General features: G+C 35.1%; 1 protein-coding gene and 1 long non-coding RNA gene across 3 annotated transcripts in view; one reads left to right on the top strand and one right to left on the bottom strand.

Annotated features, from left to right (window-relative positions):
* The window catches only part of LOC108974076 (tetratricopeptide repeat protein 39B-like), a gene marked incomplete in the record, with an annotated part of 55,793 nt that overhangs the window by 32,240 nt on the left and 753 nt on the right, over positions 1–22,800 (top strand). The window contains 8 exon segments of the mRNA XM_018941695.1: positions 6,860–7,013; positions 9,874–9,908; positions 16,068–16,356; positions 16,754–16,911; positions 16,970–17,135; positions 17,195–17,523; positions 21,135–21,611; positions 21,675–21,815. Coding sequence (XP_018797240.1) covers positions 6,860–7,013; positions 9,874–9,908; positions 16,068–16,356; positions 16,754–16,911; positions 16,970–17,135; positions 17,195–17,523; positions 21,135–21,611; positions 21,675–21,815 — 1,749 coding nt within the window.
* On the bottom strand, positions 4,167–11,503 carry LOC108974077. 2 transcript variants are annotated; one of them, XR_001993780.1, is made up of 4 exons: positions 10,676–11,503; positions 6,835–6,975; positions 6,525–6,750; positions 4,167–6,470 (listed from the first exon to the last, which is right to left on the bottom strand). It is a non-coding gene; the product is annotated as an uncharacterized LOC108974077 (long non-coding RNA). The 2 variants fall into 2 exon arrangements; XR_001993779.1 differs by having other exon boundaries at positions 4,167–6,750.

The raw sequence follows: 22,800 nt of genomic DNA, 5'->3' as shown, positions 1-22,800 counted from the left end.
AGCGTCACTTGTATGTATGTTTCTAACTCTTTTAAGTGGTACTGAAACTTAGAATATTTGATAGTAAGTTTAAGCAGCTCACCAAAAAGATGCGCTTAAATGTATGCAACATCTGTATAAGTTTTGGCGACATTTGAATAGCATACTGAGTTGGGCGTCAACCCTTCATAGGATTCAAGGTTGCACAGTAGATCATGCAGTAATTTATCTTGGCTCTCGACTGTCTGCTGCCGGACATATGTTTTATATATCGAGCATTCCACGCTATTTTTACAAGGAATTTTTCCTTCATTATTATTGTTAGTTTATACAAAGAATTATTTTTCACTTTTTAGTTTATATGCTTTAAAAGCGTGATTTTTAGTTTTTTTAAACTATATTTATTTTTAAATCAATCTTTCACAGCCGAACATTATGAACAAACGTCATGCGGACTGTGTAAAGGAGCTGAAATCTTGCGAGAAAATAAAAACTTTAGCGACCCAAACAATTTCATTAGAATGAAAAGACTTTGTACCGACTGCTTGTTAACTGCGCATGCGCTTAAGATTGCGAAAGCAAACTTAATTGCGTGTATTGCCATACACGACATAATTGCTTCACATTACAAATTTCTCCAAGTCACTTTATATTAACGCTAATGTTAATGGAACTATGAGATTAATTGCAACAGCAAATCCTGAAACACAAAGTCCCGAAAATTTGCATGTAGCACTATGCCGCCTAAAGGCATTAAAAACTTAAATCATATACAGCGAAAATCAAAGGCGGGTACTACTACCCACAGCAGTCGTCTTTATCGTTTAAACCTGCCAACAAAATTAGCCAACTGGACGGATGTCCAGTTCAAAACTTTAATAAAATCTACCGCATAAGCCTAATTTCGTCTCAAGCGGATCAGCGCATTCAAACAGAAGATATTGTTTTTCCGCCAACTAACAATTATGCTTACAAGCTAGCTATCATATAAATAACAAAGTTTGGGAAAAGGTTTCGTACTTAAACTAGCAGATCTCTACTTCACCACCCCTGCTCAAATAGACACTCTATTAAGCAGCGATCTTATATCACCAGAACCACTTACCACCAGGACAATTCAAGTTGAGGAAATCTCAAACGAATACCCCAAATCATAACTGAGAAAATTTTGGGAGTTTAAAGAACTTTCTCCCAAATGTCTTACAACCCACCAACTACTAGATCAGGTAATTTTCGGCACGTCGTACGACTACCACTAAAACCAGAATTTCCTCACACACTCGTCATAGCTCTTAGACGAATAGCTCAATTTAAACCACATGGTGAAAGTCAGCTCATGGGACGTCGAAAAAAGTATAGACAATTCGTCGTCCATAAACACGATCAAGTTTATCAGCGAATTAATTTCGAAAATCCTCCATTAGTCCACTACGCGACTTTAAATTAAAAACGATAACCTTCAGCGTTAAATGTTTCCCATATTTAGCCATTCGAATACTCCACAAATTAGCAAAAGACACCACGTCAAATTTTCCTCCTGTAACCCAGGTGTTAAAATCACAAACGTATGTAGACTTCCTGTTTGGAAGTCACAGTCTTCCACAAGCATTCGAGTCACTAACACAAGTGACACGGATGATACTGACAATCTTGAATGATTTTCCTCGTTCTCCCAAGCCCTCAGAATAGTTATCTACTTCTCAACTTTATAGAGCGAGTAAACATTGAAGGGTCAGTAGGGTAATCTTTTTCAAAATTTTTTATTTTTATTTTAATTTTTTTTCATTTTCTGTTCCTGTCCCCACCTTAATGAAACGCTACGGGGTGGTTTTGGTTTGTTTCACGACCCTAACCCCAGGGCCTTTTCTCTAAAGAATACCCATTTTGGCCATACCTAAGCTAGGCGTGGAGTCTTTACTAAATAGATGGGAAAGAATTAAAATTCCATCATATTTTCAGCCGCCGGCCGCGGTGGTTGTAGTACTAATGCCAAACATAGCTTTACAGCGCGCAGGTGCCATAGTCCATGAAGACTCGAACCAAGAAACCGCTGTAAGCACTGAATAAGAAGAATAGCTTATTCGCTCTTCTGTTCAGGCGACTGAGGGTTTCAACTCTGACGATAAGAAAGGTCCCCGGAAGAAGCCAAGCTAGGAGGGGTTGAAAGCAAATTTGGAGTTTCTCGAGGGCAAGTCCAGTCTGACGGAAGAGGAGGTGAAATGGCTGGCTTGGACTAGAAAATCTATCAGCGAACTACTTCTCAATTTAGAGTAGGGCAACTACGCCGTGGCTTTAGTTCAGGACCATGGAAAGGAGCAGTGTGGTATACGTTTCCAACAGATTTTTACGGAGAATAAAATAGAGAAGGCAATCCGCTCATACGATACGACCCATACAAGTCTCCCTGTACGGACATAATCATTTCACCAATGCAAAATATTATTAAATATGTAACTTCGTATAATATAATACGGAGTTATTATTAGTTGATTTGTATGTATGTATGTTTGAATCTATTATCTCTTTTATTCCTTTTCTCGTCGTTTTATTGTGCCTCTTGCTTCTTTATTTAAGTATACTGCTTACTGTTTTGAGAAACAGAGGGGGTATTGCGGAAAATCTTGCAAGTGGATACTTGAATTTAATTTCTGGTTTTATTTGTTTGTCATGTGTTTTGCAAATAGGCAATCAAAAAAAATAAATTTATATTGACGATAAATAATAATATATAAATTTTTCTCGCTTTGTACCTGTCCAATCAAATATAAATCCGTATGTCACAAGGATAGTCGATAGAAGAGTGTGGCATAAGTCTGGAAATGCTTTGTTTTTCACACGGCTATACATACGTGGCGTGTTCACGAATGGGAAAACATCTTCTCTGTACATTTACGCACCAGAACAGAAACAAAAAAATGTTGTTTATCAGGTTGCGTTACATTGAAAAAAAAGGTAGAAAAATCGAAAATAAATGATTTTCAACACAATATAAATTCAACTTTCTCACGGCTGCGGGGAAATGAAAACGATATTCTTACTTTATCTGGCCTCAAGGGGGTTTCGGGAGAAAATAAGTGTGTGGCTTGTAATGCTGTCTTTTGTCTGTGTGCACCGCAATATAAATCGAAACACTAAACATAATTCGGGCACGATCGGCCAATAAAAACACAATAAACATCATAATAACAAGGCATAAATATGTATATGTATATTGTTTTTTTTTTATAGCTGAATTTTGTCTATACCTGTACATATATTTAATTTTTTTTTACTGTAATGCATTAAACTTTACACTGCACTGTCTCTTATTTGTGTTTTATGCTTTTTATTGCGCTTTTTATGTCACAGCACTTGTACGCTTTAAAATTGTAAATTTGTTTTTATACTCTCGCAACAAWGTTGCTAAAGAGAGTATTATAGTTTTGTTCACATAACGGTTGTTTGTAAGTCCTAAAACTAAAAGAGTCAGATATAGGGTTATATATACCAAARTGATCAGGGTGACGAGTAGAGTTGAAATCCGGATGTCTGYCTGTCCGTCTGTCCGTCCRTCCGTGCAAGCTGTAACTTGAGTAAAAATTGAGATATCATGATGAAACTTGGTACTCRTATTTCTTGCCTCCATAAGAAGGTTAAGTTCGAAGATGGGCGAAATCGGCCCACTGCCACAACCACAAAATGGCGAAAACCGAAAACCTATAAAGTGTCATAACTAAGCCATAAATAAAGATATTAAAGTGAAATTTGGCAAAAAGGATCGCATTAGGGAGGGGCATATTTGGCCGTAATTTTTTGGAAAAGTGGGCGTGGCCCCGCCCCCTACTAAGTTTTTTGTATATATCTCGGAAACTGCTACAGCTATGTCAACCAAACTCTATAGAGTCGTTTCCTTCAGGCATTTTCATATACATCTCAAAAATGGAAGAAATCGGATAATAACCAAACCCACCTCCCATACAAAGGTTATGTTGAAAATCACTAAAAGTGTGTTAACCGCCTAACGAAAAACGTCAAAAACACTCAATTTTACGGAAGAAATGGCAGAAGGAAGCTGCTTTTTTTAAAAATTGAAAATGGGCGTGGCGACGCCCACTTATGGACCAAAAACCATATCTCAGGAACTACTCGAAGGCTCGAAAGACCGTGTTTGAAATTTGAATTTCTACGCACGCACCGTTAGGAAAATGCGAAAAAACATGAAATTCCTCAAGAATTGTTATAAAAAATTTGTCCTGTTTAAAAAAAAAATGTTCGTAAAAATATGTACCAAAGATAATACACGGGATGAGCAGAACACAGCTTCCTTCGACCGCGTATCGCGAAAAAGAACGACGATCTTCTTTTTCCGCTCCTTTTATTTCTTTTTTGTTGTGGTGTATAATGCAGTGGTATCATAGTTGGTGTAGGATGTGGGTTGTAGGTGATGTCGAGGTGAGTGTGGTGAATGTATATTTTAATGTGGTAAATGTAGAATGTTAGTTATTTATATGTAAAGGTTGTGAATGATGTGTGTTCGCTGTTAATATGGCGTTTGCGGGTGACAAGTTGTAAGGGGCAGTTGACTGAGGCTCATTTAGCCAAAGACAATTTAATAAAACCAAGAAAGACGTTTTTTTTTTATTTCGCTTTTTATGTCACAGTACTTGTACGTTTTGAACTTTTCCATATTTGAAATTTGATTTTCCACGCACTCACCGTTAGGAAAATATGAAGAAAACACATAAATGTTATAAGAAAATTAATTCCTATTAGCGAATGGGCGCTGTATAATGCACGGCATGCTATATACAAATAGAAATAAAGAAGTCCGATAGAGTTTCAAGGAGATCTTTCCGTGATCTGTGACAAATACTTCCAAATACTTACTAATACTTCCAAAGATTATCTTAGAAATAAGGATGGTGACTGAACTTTGAGCGTTGAGAAGTCGTTAAAAATATTCCTAGGCGTTCACTTTCCAATGCATTAATACACACAGAAAGTGTACCCTTGAGGGCTTCAGAATCGTGGTACAGTCTTCTTAGATCTTCTAGACGAATGCCATTTCAAATGGGCCTTAAATTCACTTCAATCACCGGGACTGTTGGCATCATACCTACGCAACTTCATAGAGCTGGTTGACCCCCATCTACGCAAACTCTGTTAGATTATGCTACATTTTCAGGGCGCTTAGAGGCGTATTAATGTCAAGGATTTCAGGCCTATTATCCTCTTCTCGTTTCTTTTGAATAGAGGCTTATGGCCCTGTACGTCAGGATCATCATACCTGTACGCTCGATATGCATACTTTAAAGGTAGGTCGGTAGACACTACTCTGCACGTTGTTATCTTATGGCTGGAGGGAGCCATAAGACATTTCTCGACATTAATACTCCAATTAAAAATTGTAGCGGTGGAATGTAGTATTGCGCGTGCACTAAGAAAGAAGGCATTGATTACCCTATGTTGAAGAAAAGGAGCTGTTGGGAAGCGGTGGTGTCTCACATCAACAGTTGTGGTTTGTCTTTATGAAACCATAGTTAAGCCAATACTATGTAGTATTTGTGTGGTGATGGGCGCTCGGTAAAGTCACACTTGCTAAACTGTTGGAACGTGTTCAACGAGCGGCTCTCATTGGCATTAGTCCTCCACTACGTACAAAACTAACGATGGCAGTTAATGCCATTCTGCACATACGACACATTGCAAGCAGACATTATGGGTCTGAGAGAAGAACATTCCGAAATCCTTTCGTACTTCGATTGCATCCGCATATCTCTGGTTACGCCCTTCCCGTATTTTATTTATTTATTTATTTTTTTATTGTTTTTTTTTTTTTGTGCAAAGGAATGGGTATACCAAGTTTCATCATTTATCTAAATTTTTAGTCCATTTAGAGCTTGCACGGGCCGTCGGACGAATACGCAGTCGATCAACCGGATTTCAACTCGTCTCTCCATCCTGGTCATTTTGTATGTGTTTATTTGCGTATTGCACACCTCATACACCAATAAAAGGCTATTTTACAATTGCTTATTCAAATTTTTTTGTAGGCATGTTTTGTATATTGTTTTACAATATAGGTCTAATTTTAGTATACTATTCTATATATTTTTGCCTTTTTTTGATAAGCAATGATTTTCACATTTTTTGAGCATAATCTACTTTAACAATTCTATTTAATAAATTGTATGCTTTTTATTTAATGTACATGTCTCAAAACTATAATTTTCTATATACGAGTATAATTGTTCTTATGGCTACAATATTTTCAGGTATATATTTTATTGAATAATGAGCTCCTGCTATTGTTTTAAATTGACACAAAGCGGTTTCCTTGAAGTGGTCATTTAAGTTTGCTGAAGAGCCAGAAGTCACGCGGAGCAAAATAAGGCAAATACGTGGTTGCAAAAAGATATTGGTTAAAAGTTCGGCGAAAAATTCACGAAAAATCAATGCAGTGTTCGACAGTGCATTATCGTGGTGCAAAAACCAAGAGTTGTCGCACAACACTGAAATAGCATTAGTTTAGCCGGTCGGAAGGAAACATAACCTTTATTTTTTACCTTATTTAACATATGTTTATCGGCTTTGGCTCACCTTTGTCTTGATATTCGGCCGATTGATCGTTTGTTTCCAAGTCGTAAACATAGATCCAGTAGTAATTCGTTTCATGACATCCTTGGTCAAGTAGAAATTCATTCATTTTATTGGCGTGTTGATCAGCAGTTGATGTTCATGGTCGTCTTGGACATTTTATTTGCGGCCGCTCAGTATATTTTTTTTTCAAAACTTTCAATGATCAAAGTAAATAAGTATATATAGTATAACTGATTAAAGCTATGTACATATATTAGGTAATAACACCACTCTTACTTTATTATCTTTGCCTTCCCTTTAGATCTGAAATGTTGCCCACTCGGAGAAAATATGTGCAAATGTCGCAGTTCTCATCTGACACTGTTTTTTCTCAATCTATGTTAAGTAGCGAGAGTACAAATTCAAGCAGAGCGGATGCTGTGGACGAAAATGTTGAAGATGAAGAGGAAAATGAGGTACATATTTGCGTTGACTAAAATAAATTTCAGAAAGTTTCATGCATGTGTTGCTACCTTTCACTCAAATATGTTAAGGGCATTCATCAATCTAGTTAAAGTTATTTGTTGAAACTCTTTGACTACAACCACAATTGTAATGTGTGGTACTAGTTTTCTTATTCATACAAGGGTTTCCTTTGCGTAAAAAACAGCCTTTTTTCAAACACTTTTTCTCATATAAAAAATGAAATATTTTATTAGAATTTTTTGTTGTTACAAACATACACTATTAACAGAGACATTCTGAAATTTTTGGGGGAAAAAAAATATTTTAAACCCAGCCATTGCGAAGCCATTTCCGGTGACCTCTCCGAAGAAATTTGAGCGCGCGTATGAAGGATAAAAAAAAACTGAAAAATGGATTTTGACAATAAAAAAATCGATTTTTTGAAAGCCATGCAACCACTTAAAGGATGTTTCGACTTGACTTAACAGATATTTGATCTTCATTGATATCTTCAGAAATTGGCTTGATAGCTTCTACAGCATCAGGGGACAAAAGAGAATAGTCTTGAGTATTAGCAGCACGCACGGATAAGAACACCAAGAATCAGTCACTTGCAGCTGCTGCTGTTTCGCGAAAGCGTTGTCTACGCCAAAAGAGGAAGATACGTATACATTGCCTTTAATATTTTGGAATTTGACAACCCTAGTGTTGCAATATGGCAACTCACAAATTTTTACGTTTGACTCACATTCGCTCACCAACGCTGTTTGTGTTGTATATAGCAAATTAAAATATTCATCCCGGCCAAAAAATGAAACTAAATTGAGATAATTTTCGCTTACGACTATATTTTAAAGTTTTCGACGTGAACTTACTCAGCAACATTACTAACTCATTACAATTTAATTAAATTTTAGGAGTTGAAGCTCCATTAAGGACCATTGTTTATCGATGGTATGGTTAATCTAATCGAGATTATAGATCTCTCCAAAACGAATTTCGTAAAGGAAGTGTGCGCAAAATGATATTGTGGTCATCTGTCCTATCGTGAAATTGAGACAATTTTAGGCATTGGTGGGACTAGCGTATATTCAATGTTGCATAAACAATTTACTGTAAAAAAATTTGTTCACGTTGGATCTGACACATTTTTTCGGTTCGGGTCGATTGGTCGAGTGAAATCTTAAAAAATAGAATACAATAAAGTGCTTTGAAGCACGTCTATGGCATCAGTACAGGTGACTAATTCCGGATTTATATGTATGAGGCGAAAAAAAAAACAGCGGTAGACTATATGGATGTTACAAATTGAACCGGAAACAACATTCACAAAGCAATTGATTGCCTTTTTTTTGTGAGAACTGGATATGTCGTAAACATATCACTAGAACAAAGCAAAATAGTAAACTCTGAGTGGTACACAACAATTTGTTTGCCAGTTGTTTTTCAAGAAATTTTGAAAACCAACCGCCCAAAGCAGAGTCATCCATCATTTAGTAGTCACTTGGCTGCGAATGACTTCTTTTTATTTCTGTATGTACGAAGATACGTACCTGAAGAAGCGGTTGATGAGTTCACCTGAGTTCAAACTGAGTGGCAAAAGTGCACAAGCTGGACTAAGGTACTAAGGACTATTTAGTGTGTGTTTCTCATAACGTGCTTCTCGGTCCCTTTGGATTTCCATAAAGTTTTTATAGTTTTCCTATATCACATATTCATAATCGGCCCCATTCCCGTTGCCGTTGTTGTTTTAAAACGATCCGAAGAACTCCTACGCTTATTATTATTATTGTCTTATTAAACTTAAGAGATCGTCTCAAAAGAGTGAAATTTCTTAAAAATCTATTTTTGTTTTGTTGCATTTTCGGACAGTATACGCTGTAATAAACATTCTCTAAAATTTTTAAATCGCTACAAGGTTTCTGGTACAAAAAGAACAGACTGGGGAACACTACAACCCTAATCTTTAAACGCGTTTTTCTCAAAATGGTGTTTTTCAAAACAGTTTCCACTCTCCAAGAAAGAGTATTGAAGATATCTAGGTGCAATTTAGAGAATTTTTAACGTCATTCGCTATGGCGCTATAAAATCATTTTTTTTTTTAAATCTTCTTATTTTTTGTACAAATAACTGTCGAAAAAGATATTCGATACATTTTGTTCAAACCGCCGCCATGTTGTCAAATTTCAAAAAAATAGCGCGACAGTGACTTATCTACAGATTAAGTATTTTTCTGAAATTTTTGTTTTAGATTAAAATTGCGGCGGCAATCGTGAACATCGTACAGTACCATTTTTACGTGTCATTTCAATAATTTATTTAACTGTTATGCACCCAATAAATAAATATAAAAAAAAACATTTTGTTTATTCCTTAAATACACAAAATGGTTACATTAATTCTGCAGAACAACAAATAATAACTTCAGATACAATGGAGCTATTGGGCGTTACTATTTTTTTGACGTTGCGATGTATTTGAGGAGTACGAATTTAGGGACGAAACAATAACAATGCAAAAACTTAGAAACGACAACAGGAATAGGGCCACAACGTCCTAGCCGAACATGCCCTATAATGTTTAAACAGCGCTATTAAAATCATAAAAAAAATTTGAGAATAGAAATATTTTTAGACATCGCAATGTTAAAAAAACGCCAATACAGCCAATTTTGAACTAATGAAATTTTCGCTAGGATTTGTGCTATATCCTCTCATTTATAGTATTATAGTGCATTTTCATAAAGTATTTATCTTTTCAATACTTTTACATATCATTACGTGTGAGTGTTATCTTTATCACATATCCTCTACTGATATTCCAGCCTTTTAAAATAAAAATTTTATTTAATTTATGCTATCTTATCCACAGTTCTTCGATGCCAGCAGTGAACCAGATGACTTTAAGTACGATTCCAATTTCTCAGGTTCTATTAATATTTACTTGATTATTGATGTTTATTGTATATATACGAAGAATGTTTGTACGTAATATACAGTAACTCACACGTCTAACCGGATGCGTGCATTGCCAATGATGACACCCTCCAACCATAAAGTAAAAATCTTAAGAATGATACATATGATACATCAAATTAAAGGAAAAATCTTCTATTTTATTTTCGGAAACTTAAAAATAGTAATAAATTTATTCACTGCATAAAATTTAGAAAAATAACTCGCAGCATACAAAATTTGTTCCACACAACTAACCGGAAACGGTTATGACGTGTGAGTCAGTGTGTGTCTATTTTATGAACGTATATGAGAACACTAGATTGTTTGGGAATAATGGTTTCTTCGATGGGTTTCACAGATGAAAGTAAAAGCAAATAATAAAAGCACATATGAAATTTAGTGAGTTTATGACATATAAAATAAGTTAATAAGGTCTCAAATATTTGTTTTTCGAATAATGAATGTTGAATTTTAACGCAACATTTTTATTTTTACACTACTTGAAAGTACTTCCCGGCTTTCATCCTTACAAGTAGCGAAAATATAAAATATTTGGTTAATCCTTGTTTACTCATTATATTATATATTCCACAATTAAATTTTCTCCCTCTTTGCATACTATTTATTTTTATCTTTTAAACATTCAACATAAGGATATAGGTTTCAGTAATAATTTCACTTTTCAAGAATTTTTTATTTTATATAATTTCAAATACCCTTTTTTATTTGATTATCTAAATTTTCCACACTTTTTTCTGTTGTTTCCATTTTACTTCATTGGAGGGAACATGTAGCGGACAAAACTGCGTTGAAGTACGTTTTCGCTGTACTAATGGGGATTGAAAAAAATACCGTTTTTCGATCGAGTTGAGTGATGCGTTGTGGATTCGGTTTTATGTGTATTGGTGTGTGATGTTCTCGTGAGTTGGTTGTATTGGTACTGAAAGTACGAATATACATTTTTGGGGATTGCTCATTTACATTTTGTTTTTATTGCGCTTAAAAATATGTGGTACACGCAGGCTTTATTGGCTATGTGTATGTATTATAATCTGTGTATAAAAATGAATTGAAACAGCGAAAGTAAATTTTGTGGCGGTATATACGTGATCGAAAATTTGCAATCATACAAGTAAAAATAGCTACATGAAAAAAAATATTTCGTTTTTTTATTTGGTTAATCGGCTCTTGTTTTTTTTTTATTTCCTTTGCTTAGCTTTTTAAGCGATCTTGCTTTCTGCTTTATGAGCAATGTTATTATCATTACGATTATTAGCCATTATGATTATTTTAATAATGTTTTAGAACAGTTTGATAAGCGACTTTCTTTTGCCTCCGAGATTGTTGAGCTTCTTCCTCAATGTTTGTTGTGGCGAGATCTGTTCCTTATGTGTTTGAGAGTTTTTTTTTCTGTTTTGTATTAATTAGCGAACGGCTTTGAATTGTACTTGTTTTCTTTTGTACTAATAAGTCTTCTCTATTTTCGCGCCCATTGTTTTTTTATCCCTCCTCTCTGTGTATGCATATAGTATATTTCCTCACTAGCGTTGTAATTTTGTATTTGTTTTATTTAAATAAAATTTTGTTTCCTTTTTTGTCTTTTTTTATTATTGGAATTTAATTTTATTTTATTTTATACAGTAATTAAATGTATAAATACATTTCGACCATTTTCATTTTTTATTTTAGTTTTACCGTAGATGCCTTTCAAAACGGCTCGAAAGACCATATGTTTTCTTACTTAATTATATTCCACAATTAACTTTTTCCCCTTATAATTTCACATTTTCAAACATTTTTTATTTTATTTAATTTCAAATACACTTTATTCGTTTGATTATATAAGATTTTCCAAAATTTTTTCGGTTATTTCCACTTCATTTCACGTGACGGACAAAGCTATGCTGCTATGGACCGCGGAAGAACGTTTTCGCTGTACGAATGGGAATCGCAAAAAGGACCGTTTTCCGATCGAGTTGATCCTTTTAAGGTCTGCTGGGTGGTGACTATGCGTAGATTGTATGGTTAATTAGATGATAGGTTGTGGATGCGGGGTTATGTGTATTGGTGTGTGGTGTTCTCGTGAGTTGGCTGTTTTGGTGTGGTGTGCCGAAAAGTGCAGTGTTGTCAAGGGGTGGTGCTATGCATAGCATTGTTCATTTTTAATATTCACCTTTATCTTTTTGTTTTCCGAGGGTATTTCTTGATAAATAATTTGTAAAAGAAAAGTATGTGTTGGTTTCACTTTTGATCGGGAAGTTTTGCCATTATATTCCAGTTTTAGAAACTATCCCTTTGTGTGTCTGTCGTTTGCCGAAGTTAGTTTTTTATTTGACCACTGTTTGCATTTCCTACGTCAGAAAGTTGTTATGAAATATGCCATTTAGAAGGGGTTAAAATTTGTTACCCTGTACAGCGGCAGATACACTATAAGTGCAACTTACTACATAATATTTGTTTAGTTTTTTCTAACTTTTCATCCGTCTTCGGCTGAACTTTATTTTGATTAACCAACCAAATAATATGATATTCAGAAACAAGTAAGGAAATACTAAGTTCGGATGCAATCGACATTTTATACTCTTAGAATTATTTTAATATGTAAAACCAATCATATGGAGTTTTAGCTAAAATTTTTCTATTTTTGGCACAAAGATATACTGCTATGAACAAAACATGCTCTGATATATGCGGTACAAAGTCACCGCGAAGTTTGAAAATCTTTATATTAAGTATATGAGTGCTATGGGAAGTATTGGTCCGATTCAACCCATATTTGACATACAGACATACCATTATAAAAGAAGGTTTATCCCTTAATTTCAGTTAAATACACTGCTGGTCTTAGGTTAGACGCACCAACGTTTTTTTTTTTAATTATTTTGTCATATTTATAGGAGATGTGTTCAAAAAGTATCGCGAATTTTGTGTTTTTCAAAAATTATTTATTTATTCATGAATAGCTATTTTGTCCCCTTCAAAGTAATCCCCATGAGATATTATACACTTGTGCCAACGGTTTTTCCAATCTTCGAAGCACTTCAAAAAATAATTTTTTTTTATCTTCTTCAGCTCCTCCTTCGATGCCGTCTTTATCTCGTCAAGAGAAGCGTAACGTCGTCCTTTCATGGGCCACTTCAGTTTAGGGAACAAGAAAAAGTCACAGGGAGCCAGATCTGGGAAATACGGTGGCTGCGACATCATTAGTGTGTTGTTTTTGGCCAAAAAGTCGCGCACAAGCAACAATGTGTGAGCAGGGGCGTTATCGTGGTGCAAAATCCAATTTTTGTCACACCTTCTCGTCCTTCCGAGAACATTTTGTTCCACCGATAAACGTTGCTTCGGTTCAAGGTAGCTTCTCCGTATGCCACAGTCAACGTTCGGAATGCATCCGCGCACTTAATTTCGTGTTTTCACACAAAATTTGATACAACATCTTTGATGCATTTTTTGAATAGGTAAAAATCGAAGACGATCCAAAACACGTGCAAGCAAAGCAGCTGTCAACAATTAAATGAACATTAAAAATGTCCGAGCTTGTCGTGGCTTAACGCCACAAAAAATTCGAAATTCGAATACGTAACCCGCGAAAATTCAAGATTCCGGTTACTTTTTGAACACACCTCATATTCATGCTGGTTCTTATTGTTCAAAATGTATTATTTATCAAATATCGAATCTTGTCCGAAAAATATTTGCTCATAGTTGGGTGATTTGCGAAAAACTAACTGTACATTGGAAGATTCCGGAAATGTCTATATCAATCACGTACGTTTTTAGTTGGTCATTTAAATAGGCGCACTTTACATTTCTTTGTCTTGCGTAAACAAGTGCAGTTTTTTTTATTAAGAAAGTACTAAAAATAATCAAATAAATTGTTTTAAATTTAAAAATAAAAGTGTAAATTTAAAAATAAAAAGTATAGTCTCTACTATAAATAATATACTAAACTATTCTGAGGTTATTGGAACGTGCAATAGTAGACTGTTTCACTCCCAAGGACTACGTAATCAAAACATTACCAAACTATCTGAATAATCAGTACTCAAAATATTTAGAATTGCTTCAAATTCAACTAAACATTAAAGCATCAGCTGGAGTAAAAGCCAACTTTTCAAGTCTTCAGTATACAATCAGAAATGCAGAACACCTAATGCGTCTAAAAATCCAAAATGTGAATGAACAACGGAAAGAAAAACGGCTTCGTTTCGCGATAGAATACAAGACGTGGACTGTTCAATCTGACACTCGACTTAATAATTAACGTTCAGTTGTTTTTACTGAAGAAAAACGTATCATTTTAGATGGCCCTGATGGCCTTCAATACTATTTTCACTCCCAAGATGAGCTATATTTAAGTCGCCCCACAGCCGAATTGGTGTAGTCATGGTGTGGGATGCCATCACGTTTTATGAAACAATTTAATCGATTTTTATCCATCAGAAGATGAACGTCGATCGCATCAAAACAATGTTGGAGTCGCTATTTCCAAAATTAAGTGATCTCTTTCGACTAATTCTTTGGATTTTTCAAGAAGACAATGCCCCTATTCATATCGCTCGAGCAGTAAAGTCGTTTATTTCGAGTCAAAACGATAATATCCTGACCACCATATTCTCCAGATTTTAACGTAAATGAAAATATTTTGGGCTGGCTAACACGGAAGGCATATGAAGAGTTAAAGCAATACGAAGTTAAAAACGAGTGCCATTATTCCGATTACACCCATTTACGAACTCGAACTTTTTTTTTGCACTAAGGAACCCACATATAAAGTTTCATCGATCGAATTTATTTCAATTTTTACTCAAGGTACAGTTTGGACGGATGGACAGACAGACAGACAGTCATTATATATAATCCTATATCTATCTCGATTAGTTTCAGGTAATAGGTACAACAGTTAAGTGAACAAAACTATAACACTCTGTAGCAACTGGTTACAAGAGTATAAAAATATGTGATCCGAACAGAGTCATGCAAAAAGCACACTGCATGAAAGTATAACTTCCGGGAATCAACCAAATGTGGTATAGGTTGACATTTTAGATTAAAGTAATTTTTGTAATCAATAGTACTATATATAAAAATAACCAATAGAAAAAGCAAGTAGGAAACTAGCATATTGACCAATACATTTTTTTTCGGTTAATAACTAACACTAGAAAGACGGACGGGATCGGGTGGCGCAAACATAATCCTCCTATCAGAAGATGTTATAAATTTTGCAATTGACTTCTAATGTCTGCTCTGCTGTTTTGACATTTGTGTAGTAAACACATGCGAAATGCACGTGTATAAGCAATGGTATGCTACATTTCTCCAGATTTCTTTATTTGTCCAATAATCGGTCGGTGACTTTGGCACAATGTGTATTTCGTCGCAGATTTCCTGGCCGACCGACGTCACTGATGAAACACTGCGACGTTTAGCCACTCGCCTCGAAGAGACTGGCACAACTCGAGATGCTGTCAGGTGTGGCAGACCCCGGAGTAGCCATGCAGCAGAGAATATTGCTGCTGTTGCCGAGAATGTCTTGGAAGCGCCGTCGACATCTACCAGACGACGTGCCACGCAAATCATCGACGGTGTTTACAGGGAATTTTGGTAAAAGATTTGAAGATGTTTCCTTACAAAGTCTAGACGGTGCATCAGCTGTTAGCTGCTGACCGCCAATCGCGTCTAACATACGCTCAAGCCATCCAAATGCCATAAAAACATGACAATCAACTGTGGTGGCGGCCACTTGATGTTAAAAAATGTAAAAGACCAAATAAAAATAATCCACAAGCAGAATCAAAGTTTTTAATTTTTTTCTTTTTAAATTTTTTGCGTATATGCATACATGTGTATATACATACATTAGAAGTGAAGAAGGGGGCAAAAACAATGGTTAATTAATCCATTTATATGTTGTAGAAAAAGTCACAAAATTATTAGAAGCTATGTCATTATTTAAAACACTATTTTTTTAATTGAAATTCGAAAGAAGTCAAAATGACTTGCTTAGGCAGTCTAGTACTAATATACGATAATTTATGTTTATATGCTATTATATATAACGCCACTTTTTTTTATTTATTGCAAATTTCAACGCATATTATATAGGAACTTTGAAATGGATTTAAATAATGCTCTGGAGGAAGCTAAGTTGGCCATTTGTTATTTCTTTAATAATAAATTTGATGAAGCTCGCATTTTATTGCAACCATACGCGCATGTCAGTATGTACCATTCAATGGGCAATGCTGTATTTATATTCCTGGAAGCAATATTAACATTTGAACAGCGACACATTGTCAGAGCTGGAGATGAGCTGAAAAAGTGCTTAAGTGTTTGCCAACGTTATATGCACAAAAACACTTTTACACAGTCCATCGGGAGGAAATTTAACAGGGTATGTAAGCCGCACACGATTTTAGTATGTAGCGGTGACCCCAGAAGTACCTGTGAGCAGATGAAAAGAAATAAAGCCTTTGGAATAAATACAACTAAAATCGTGAAAGTGACATTTGTACACCACAAAATGAACGTTTTCGAAGCAATTCATCAATTTTTTAAATATCAAATCCGTTGGAACTGATTTCTTATTTTCCCGGTCAGGTTAACACAGCATTTTTTAATTAACCGGTGTTTTAATGACATTGAGGACATCATTTAGTACTATGTGTTGTTAATATGTCAAAAAAACAGTTTTCAAATTGTTTACCTTATCACACTGGTTGCTTCTGTCGCTACCCAATATGCAAAATTATTATAAACTATGTTATTACATACATTGGCATTCTACACAGACAAATTACACGCAACTCACTGATTTGGAGGCGCATGCTGAATTATGTTATGCAGAGGCGTTGCTCTTGCGAGCTCTACTCACATTTATTGAGGACGAGGCTTTAACAAGTTTGATACGCGGAGGTATGAAAATACGTCATTGTTACAGTAGCTACAAGTACGTTCTAGTATTACTTACATACGAATATATTAAATTTACTGATCTTTTTTTTAAGGGGATGCGCTCAAATACTTGTGCAAAGACAGTGGGAATCAGATGTGTCCAAACTACATTTCGAAAGCGGTGTACGTATGGGTGTTGGCACCTTTAATTTAATGATTTCTCTACTGCCTTCAGGTGTTATAAAAATCTTGCAGTTCATAGGATTCTCTGGAAATAAGGTAGCACGTAGTATATCAATCAACCCCTATCTTTCTTTTAAGTAGTTTTTTTATTTTAGAGTGCTGGTCTAACTGATCTCAAAACTGGCTATCATTTATCCGGTCTACGTCAGGTGCTCTGCGCCATGACTTTGCTTGGCTATCATCTGATAGTTTGCTATGTTATAAGTCATCAAGGAGGTGATTTAGAACTGTGCCATAACATCCTAGAGGAGCAATTACTATTGTATCCTCAAGGTGTGTGGTTTCTCTTCTTTAAGGGTCGACTAGAATTCATGAAGGGTAATCTGGATGAAGCGCAGTATTGGTACAAAAAATCATGGAAATCACAAAACGTCTGGACACAATTCCATCATCTGAGTTTTTGGGAGTTATTGTGGGTAAACTGGTTAGTAAAATTTGTTTAATGTTCCCTTTTTTGACAACATTTTTCTTACATATCGTTTGACAAAAGAGCAATAACTAAACAATTTTTTAAATCAAAAATGTCTCCTAATTTCTCTGTTAATTTAGAAAATACTCTTTAAAATAGATATAGTACATTGTACAGAAAAAAATGTTACCGTTTGACTGGCAGCGTTAATACCATAGAGTCAGTAATCGAAAAATCAGGAGGTGTAAAAACAGTTACTGTAAAAATTACTGAAATTTAACATTTTATTTTCATCGATTTTTATACATTATAATACAGTTTTTTTTATATAAAATCATAAACATACCTTATTTAAAATAATTAATATCTTCGAAGAGGAAATTATGTATGTAGCTGCAGCAATCCTCCTCTCAGTTTGAGGCAGCTTCTGCAATTGCGCTAGATTGTTGTATGTTAGTCATCATTGAAGATATCTAAATAATAAATGTTTCTATAATTAACCGAATAATCAATATACATTTAAAATTCAGTAATTCACTTGCCAACACATGATTGGTGGTTTGCTCTTTTTCGCTGAAGTTTATAAACTTATCCACTTCTGACATACTGGTTATTTTCTCAATCGGATCATATAAAACTATAAAAACATGAAATTTTGAATTTTACAATGCATGGCGAAAATTTGACCAAAAAATTAGATTTTTTGTTCAAAGTCTGAGAAAAAAAGGAAAAAATTTAAAAAAAATTTTATTTTCTTCGTACAAAAACGATATTTAGATATGTACATTCAACGGAATATGCTTAGTTTTTTAATTTTACATGAACCAATAATAAGTTATGCTATCCATTGCGAGAGCACTTTTGAGTGAGACACTCAGGGAAGTGAGGTCTTAACGGCTGAATTTCCAACATTTTTGTATCGAAATTTCAGGAGATATTGTTAAAATATGTACCTTTTATATAACATATTCTATTTCTTAAATATTTGACTGCTTATATTAAAAAAAAAATCGTAAAACCAGCTTTTTTGGACCTCTGAAACCCACCAAACCCCTTAAAGTGGCGTCGTTTCCACGAATTTGTAATGATGCCTCATTTGTAACCGCCCGCTATTTTATATTTAAAGAAGCGTTTGAAGCGGCACTTTGAACACTGAATTTTATACACTTAATTGTTAATTATTAAAATTATGAACTTTTTCATATATACATATGTATATACACAACACGAATAAAAATTAAATCCACGAAATAAAAATTTATAAAAATGCGTCTCACATCTTGAAATACATTCACCAAATGAGTAAAGATCTATGAGAGAAACTAGGCAGTTTCGAATCAAATAGCGGAACAGTCACGAAAAAAGCAGTGTGCAACTTTTAACATGGTCCAGTGCAGGTGAGGTATGTAATAGGGTGGGTCGATTCCGGACTTTTTTCGATTCGGGATTTCTTATAGTGCGGAAAGATGCCTTAGTACTTCCTGATTCTAATGCAACTTTTTGTTTTGAGATCGGATTGCATCTTCAACCGAACTCCGGCCTTGAAATTTCGGAAATTCGCCTAAAATCGTGAAATTGTCTACCTAGCGCCTGAAATACGCATCTCATGGCAAAATTTATACAACAAACGTTATTTGTCACGTCATTTGCTACCGAAATGGTATATGTGATCATAGCCGTAGGACGAAACGTTCCCGAGATACGAGCGAAAATGCGGCGCGCCACAGCGCAAGGTGAAAATTGTTGCAGCTCTCAGCTACAAAACATCGGTTTATCGCATTTTAACCAAACATTTGGGCTTACGAAAGGTGTGTCCACGGTTTCTTCCGCACAAATTGTCTGACGACTAAAAATTGTTCAGAATCCAACATTCCATTCTAAGATTGTGACCGATTATTTGAAGAAAAATCTCATTTTAACCATTAAATACTCCCCGTATTCACCTGATACGGCACCATGTGACTTCTTCTTTTTCGGAAAAACTCATTTGCCCATAAAAGGAAAGCGTTATACAGACGTAGAGGCCACTCAAATGGCTTGCACCGGCATACTGGCGGTCATACCGGCCTAAGAGCTAAAACACTCGTTCGACATGCTTTTGGACCGTGTAAAAAGCTGTATTGAAGCAAAAGGAGACTATTTTGAATAAAATAAATTGATTTTGTCAAAAAACCATTTGCTCTGTTTTGTTTGTTTTAAGTCGTGTTTACTTTGGAACACACCTTGTATTCGATAGCAGCATCCCAATCATTTGGGTTGCATTATACAGTTTAGGCGGATGAAGACTGCGAAACATAATAATGACAGATCCATCTTTGATGCAGATGATACGACGGTATTCCCAGTCTCTCCAAAGAATTTAGAAATTACATTGCCCTCACAGCTTCGTCTTCATTGACAAGACGATCGATTGATTTGTATGAGCGCAAACCTCGCGGAATATGACTTTTAATCTTCCAGCTAAAATTGCACGTGCACTAAAGGACACGTAGTTACGGAAATTTGTCCATTTCCAATTCTTAACGAATCCGATGTAAAAAGTCTTCGGCAATGTCATTTTTGTTCGTATCCCATAATTAATGCGGATTTGATGGCTGATGTGTCGAAATGATCATCGCGAAAAGTATATGAACTTCAGTGGCATGCGAAGTAGCTATCGCATCGTCCACCGTTTGATTCCAGTGATTATCATGTTGCAGCAATTGTACTTGCTGGCATGCTCGTCTAAAAATTGTACACACTACACTATTCATAAAACGCAATGATTCAAATGAAATTGATCCGCGTACACTAACCATTAGCAACCGAAGGTAGAAGCCATCGTCGTTTTTCGAGAGGATTGTATGAATTCGCCTTAATGCATTAGTTGAGAAGACACCTGAATGTCCATCTACTGATTGGCCTTGATTTCTGTGTAACCATTTCTTTCACGAAGCATTCTATTTATAATATCAAGGCATTTTTAGAACAATGTTCTCGCAAACGGATCACTGACGCAAGTTGAGAAAAAACTCATCAATGCCAATTCTGCTGTTGACAGTGTTTCCGTTGGCTATACTGTATTCTCTGGGTTGAAATACACAGTCAGAAAACGTTTATGAATTGCAAAAGTAAATATCTTACAAAATGCTTTATTGCAGTTCACGCATCGACTCATTTCATACTTGCTTGCTCTCATCTCGTTCAAGACCATAGCGGTTTCTGGCCGTCCTTTGGTGACGTACTTGCAAACGTATTTGATATATTTCACCAAATTGCAATACTCAAATTAAACAATAGTTTCGAATATGGTACGATCCATGTATTGTCCACATCGATATTCACTATAAATTGAATGCTGAATGTGCTGCAATCGTCGTCCAGTGAGCGACGCCGATGCAATGTATATATAGTATGTACATCATTTCCAACTGTTGTAATTACTAACCTATAAATAATCATTAGTGTATGTAAACTTAAAAAATTTTATATGCTATTTTTAATGTTAAATATTCATATTTTGAAATGTATAGAAAAAAAACAACAACATTTATTAACTTTAAAACAGATTAACGTGACGGAATTTAGTAGAACTAGGTGCATATAAACTTTATTGATTCACTGTATATACTCTTACATATTTTCAGCTTGAAGTTAGATTGGCATGAGGCGAGATTGTACGCCAGCTACTTAGTAGAACAAAGCAAATGGTCTCGTACAATTTATTCATATCAGCAAGCAGCCATAATGCTAATGAACGATGACCTTGACGATACTGGGCGGCAAACCATTGAGCGTCTAATGAAAGATGCACCCAAGCATAAGCAACGAATTGCTGGAAAATCACTTCCAATGGAAAAGTTTATTTGTAAGAAAGTGGCACGATATTTTGCGCAAAATCATTATTTGTGCCTTCCCGCTGTTGAGTTAATGTTCGTCTGGAACACATTCAAGGTACTTGGTAAAAATTATCGGCTTTCTGACAGTATTTTCCGCTTAATTGAACGCCAAATGAAACAGTTAGCGCACAGAAATGATACTTATGAACTTGATAATCAAGCATTATGTTTATTATTACGTGGCGCTTGTTATCGACAAATGAAACAACCATTCCGTGCATTGCAGTAAGATCAAAACCACAAATTCATAAAATTAGTGTAAAAAAATAATTCCGTTTCCTTTTTAAGAGATCTTGAGGCATGTATGAACTTGGAAAGTCACGTAAAAGAGGATACATATTTGATGGCATACGCCTGTGTGGAATCAGGACTGGTGCATGCGGACGAACAAAACTACGATTTGGCTATATCCACAATTGAGGAAGCAAAGTAAGAATATTTTAAAATTATTTCACTAAGAGCCATAAAGTACAATATTGATAATTTTTATACCCTGAACAGGGTATATTAAGTTTGTCACGAAGTTTGTAACACCCAGAAGGAAGCGTCGGAGACCCTATAAAGTATATATCTAAATGATCAGTATGTTGAGCTGAGTTGATTTAGCCATATCCGTCTGTCTGTCTGTATATATACAAACTAGTCCCTCAGTTTGAAAATATCATTTTCTCTTCAAGAAGCTGCTCATTTGTCGGAACTGCCGATATCGGACCACTATAACATATAGCTGCCATACAAACTAAACGATCGCAATCAAGTTCTTGTAGGGAAAGCTTTCACATTTGACAATGTATCTTCACCAAAGTTGGCATAGGTTATTTTCTAGGGCCACGATGTAATCTCCGAAGAAATTGTTCAGATCAGTTAACTATAGCATATAGCTGCCATACAAACTGAACGATCGGAAAAAAGTTCTTGTATGGAAAACTTTTGCATTTGACCAGATATATTCAAGAAATTTGGTATAGGTTATTTCCTAAGGCAACAATGTAATCTCCGAAGAAAGTGCTCAGATCGGCTTACTATAACATATAGCTGCCATACAAACCGAACGATCGGAGTGAAGGGCTTGTATGGAAAACTTTCGCATTTGACGTGGTATCTTCACAAAATTTGATATGGATTACTGCTTAAGGTAATAATATAATCTCCGCAAAAATTGTTCAGATCGGATTACGATAGCATATAGCTTTCATATAAACTGAACACATAGTTACTAAAAAAAATGCACCTGTGAAAGATATAGTATTAGCTTCGGTACAGCCGAAGTTAACGTTTTTTCTTGTTTTATAATACTACTAAAATGAATATGCTTCAATATACAAAATTATATTATTTAGCGAAATATTCAAATTAGTATATCTTAAAAAGAAACTTTTAAAATTAACTGTTAGCTCTTTATCTTCTCATATTA

The sequence above is a fragment of the Bactrocera latifrons genome, unplaced genomic scaffold, assembly GCF_001853355.1.
Source record: "Bactrocera latifrons isolate USDA-ARS-PBARC rearing strain unplaced genomic scaffold, ASM185335v1 scaffold_523, whole genome shotgun sequence".
NCBI classification, from domain to species: domain Eukaryota; kingdom Metazoa; phylum Arthropoda; class Insecta; order Diptera; family Tephritidae; genus Bactrocera; species Bactrocera latifrons.
Note: the sequence above shows the minus strand (reverse complement) of the source record. Positions and strands in the feature narration are given on the sequence as shown.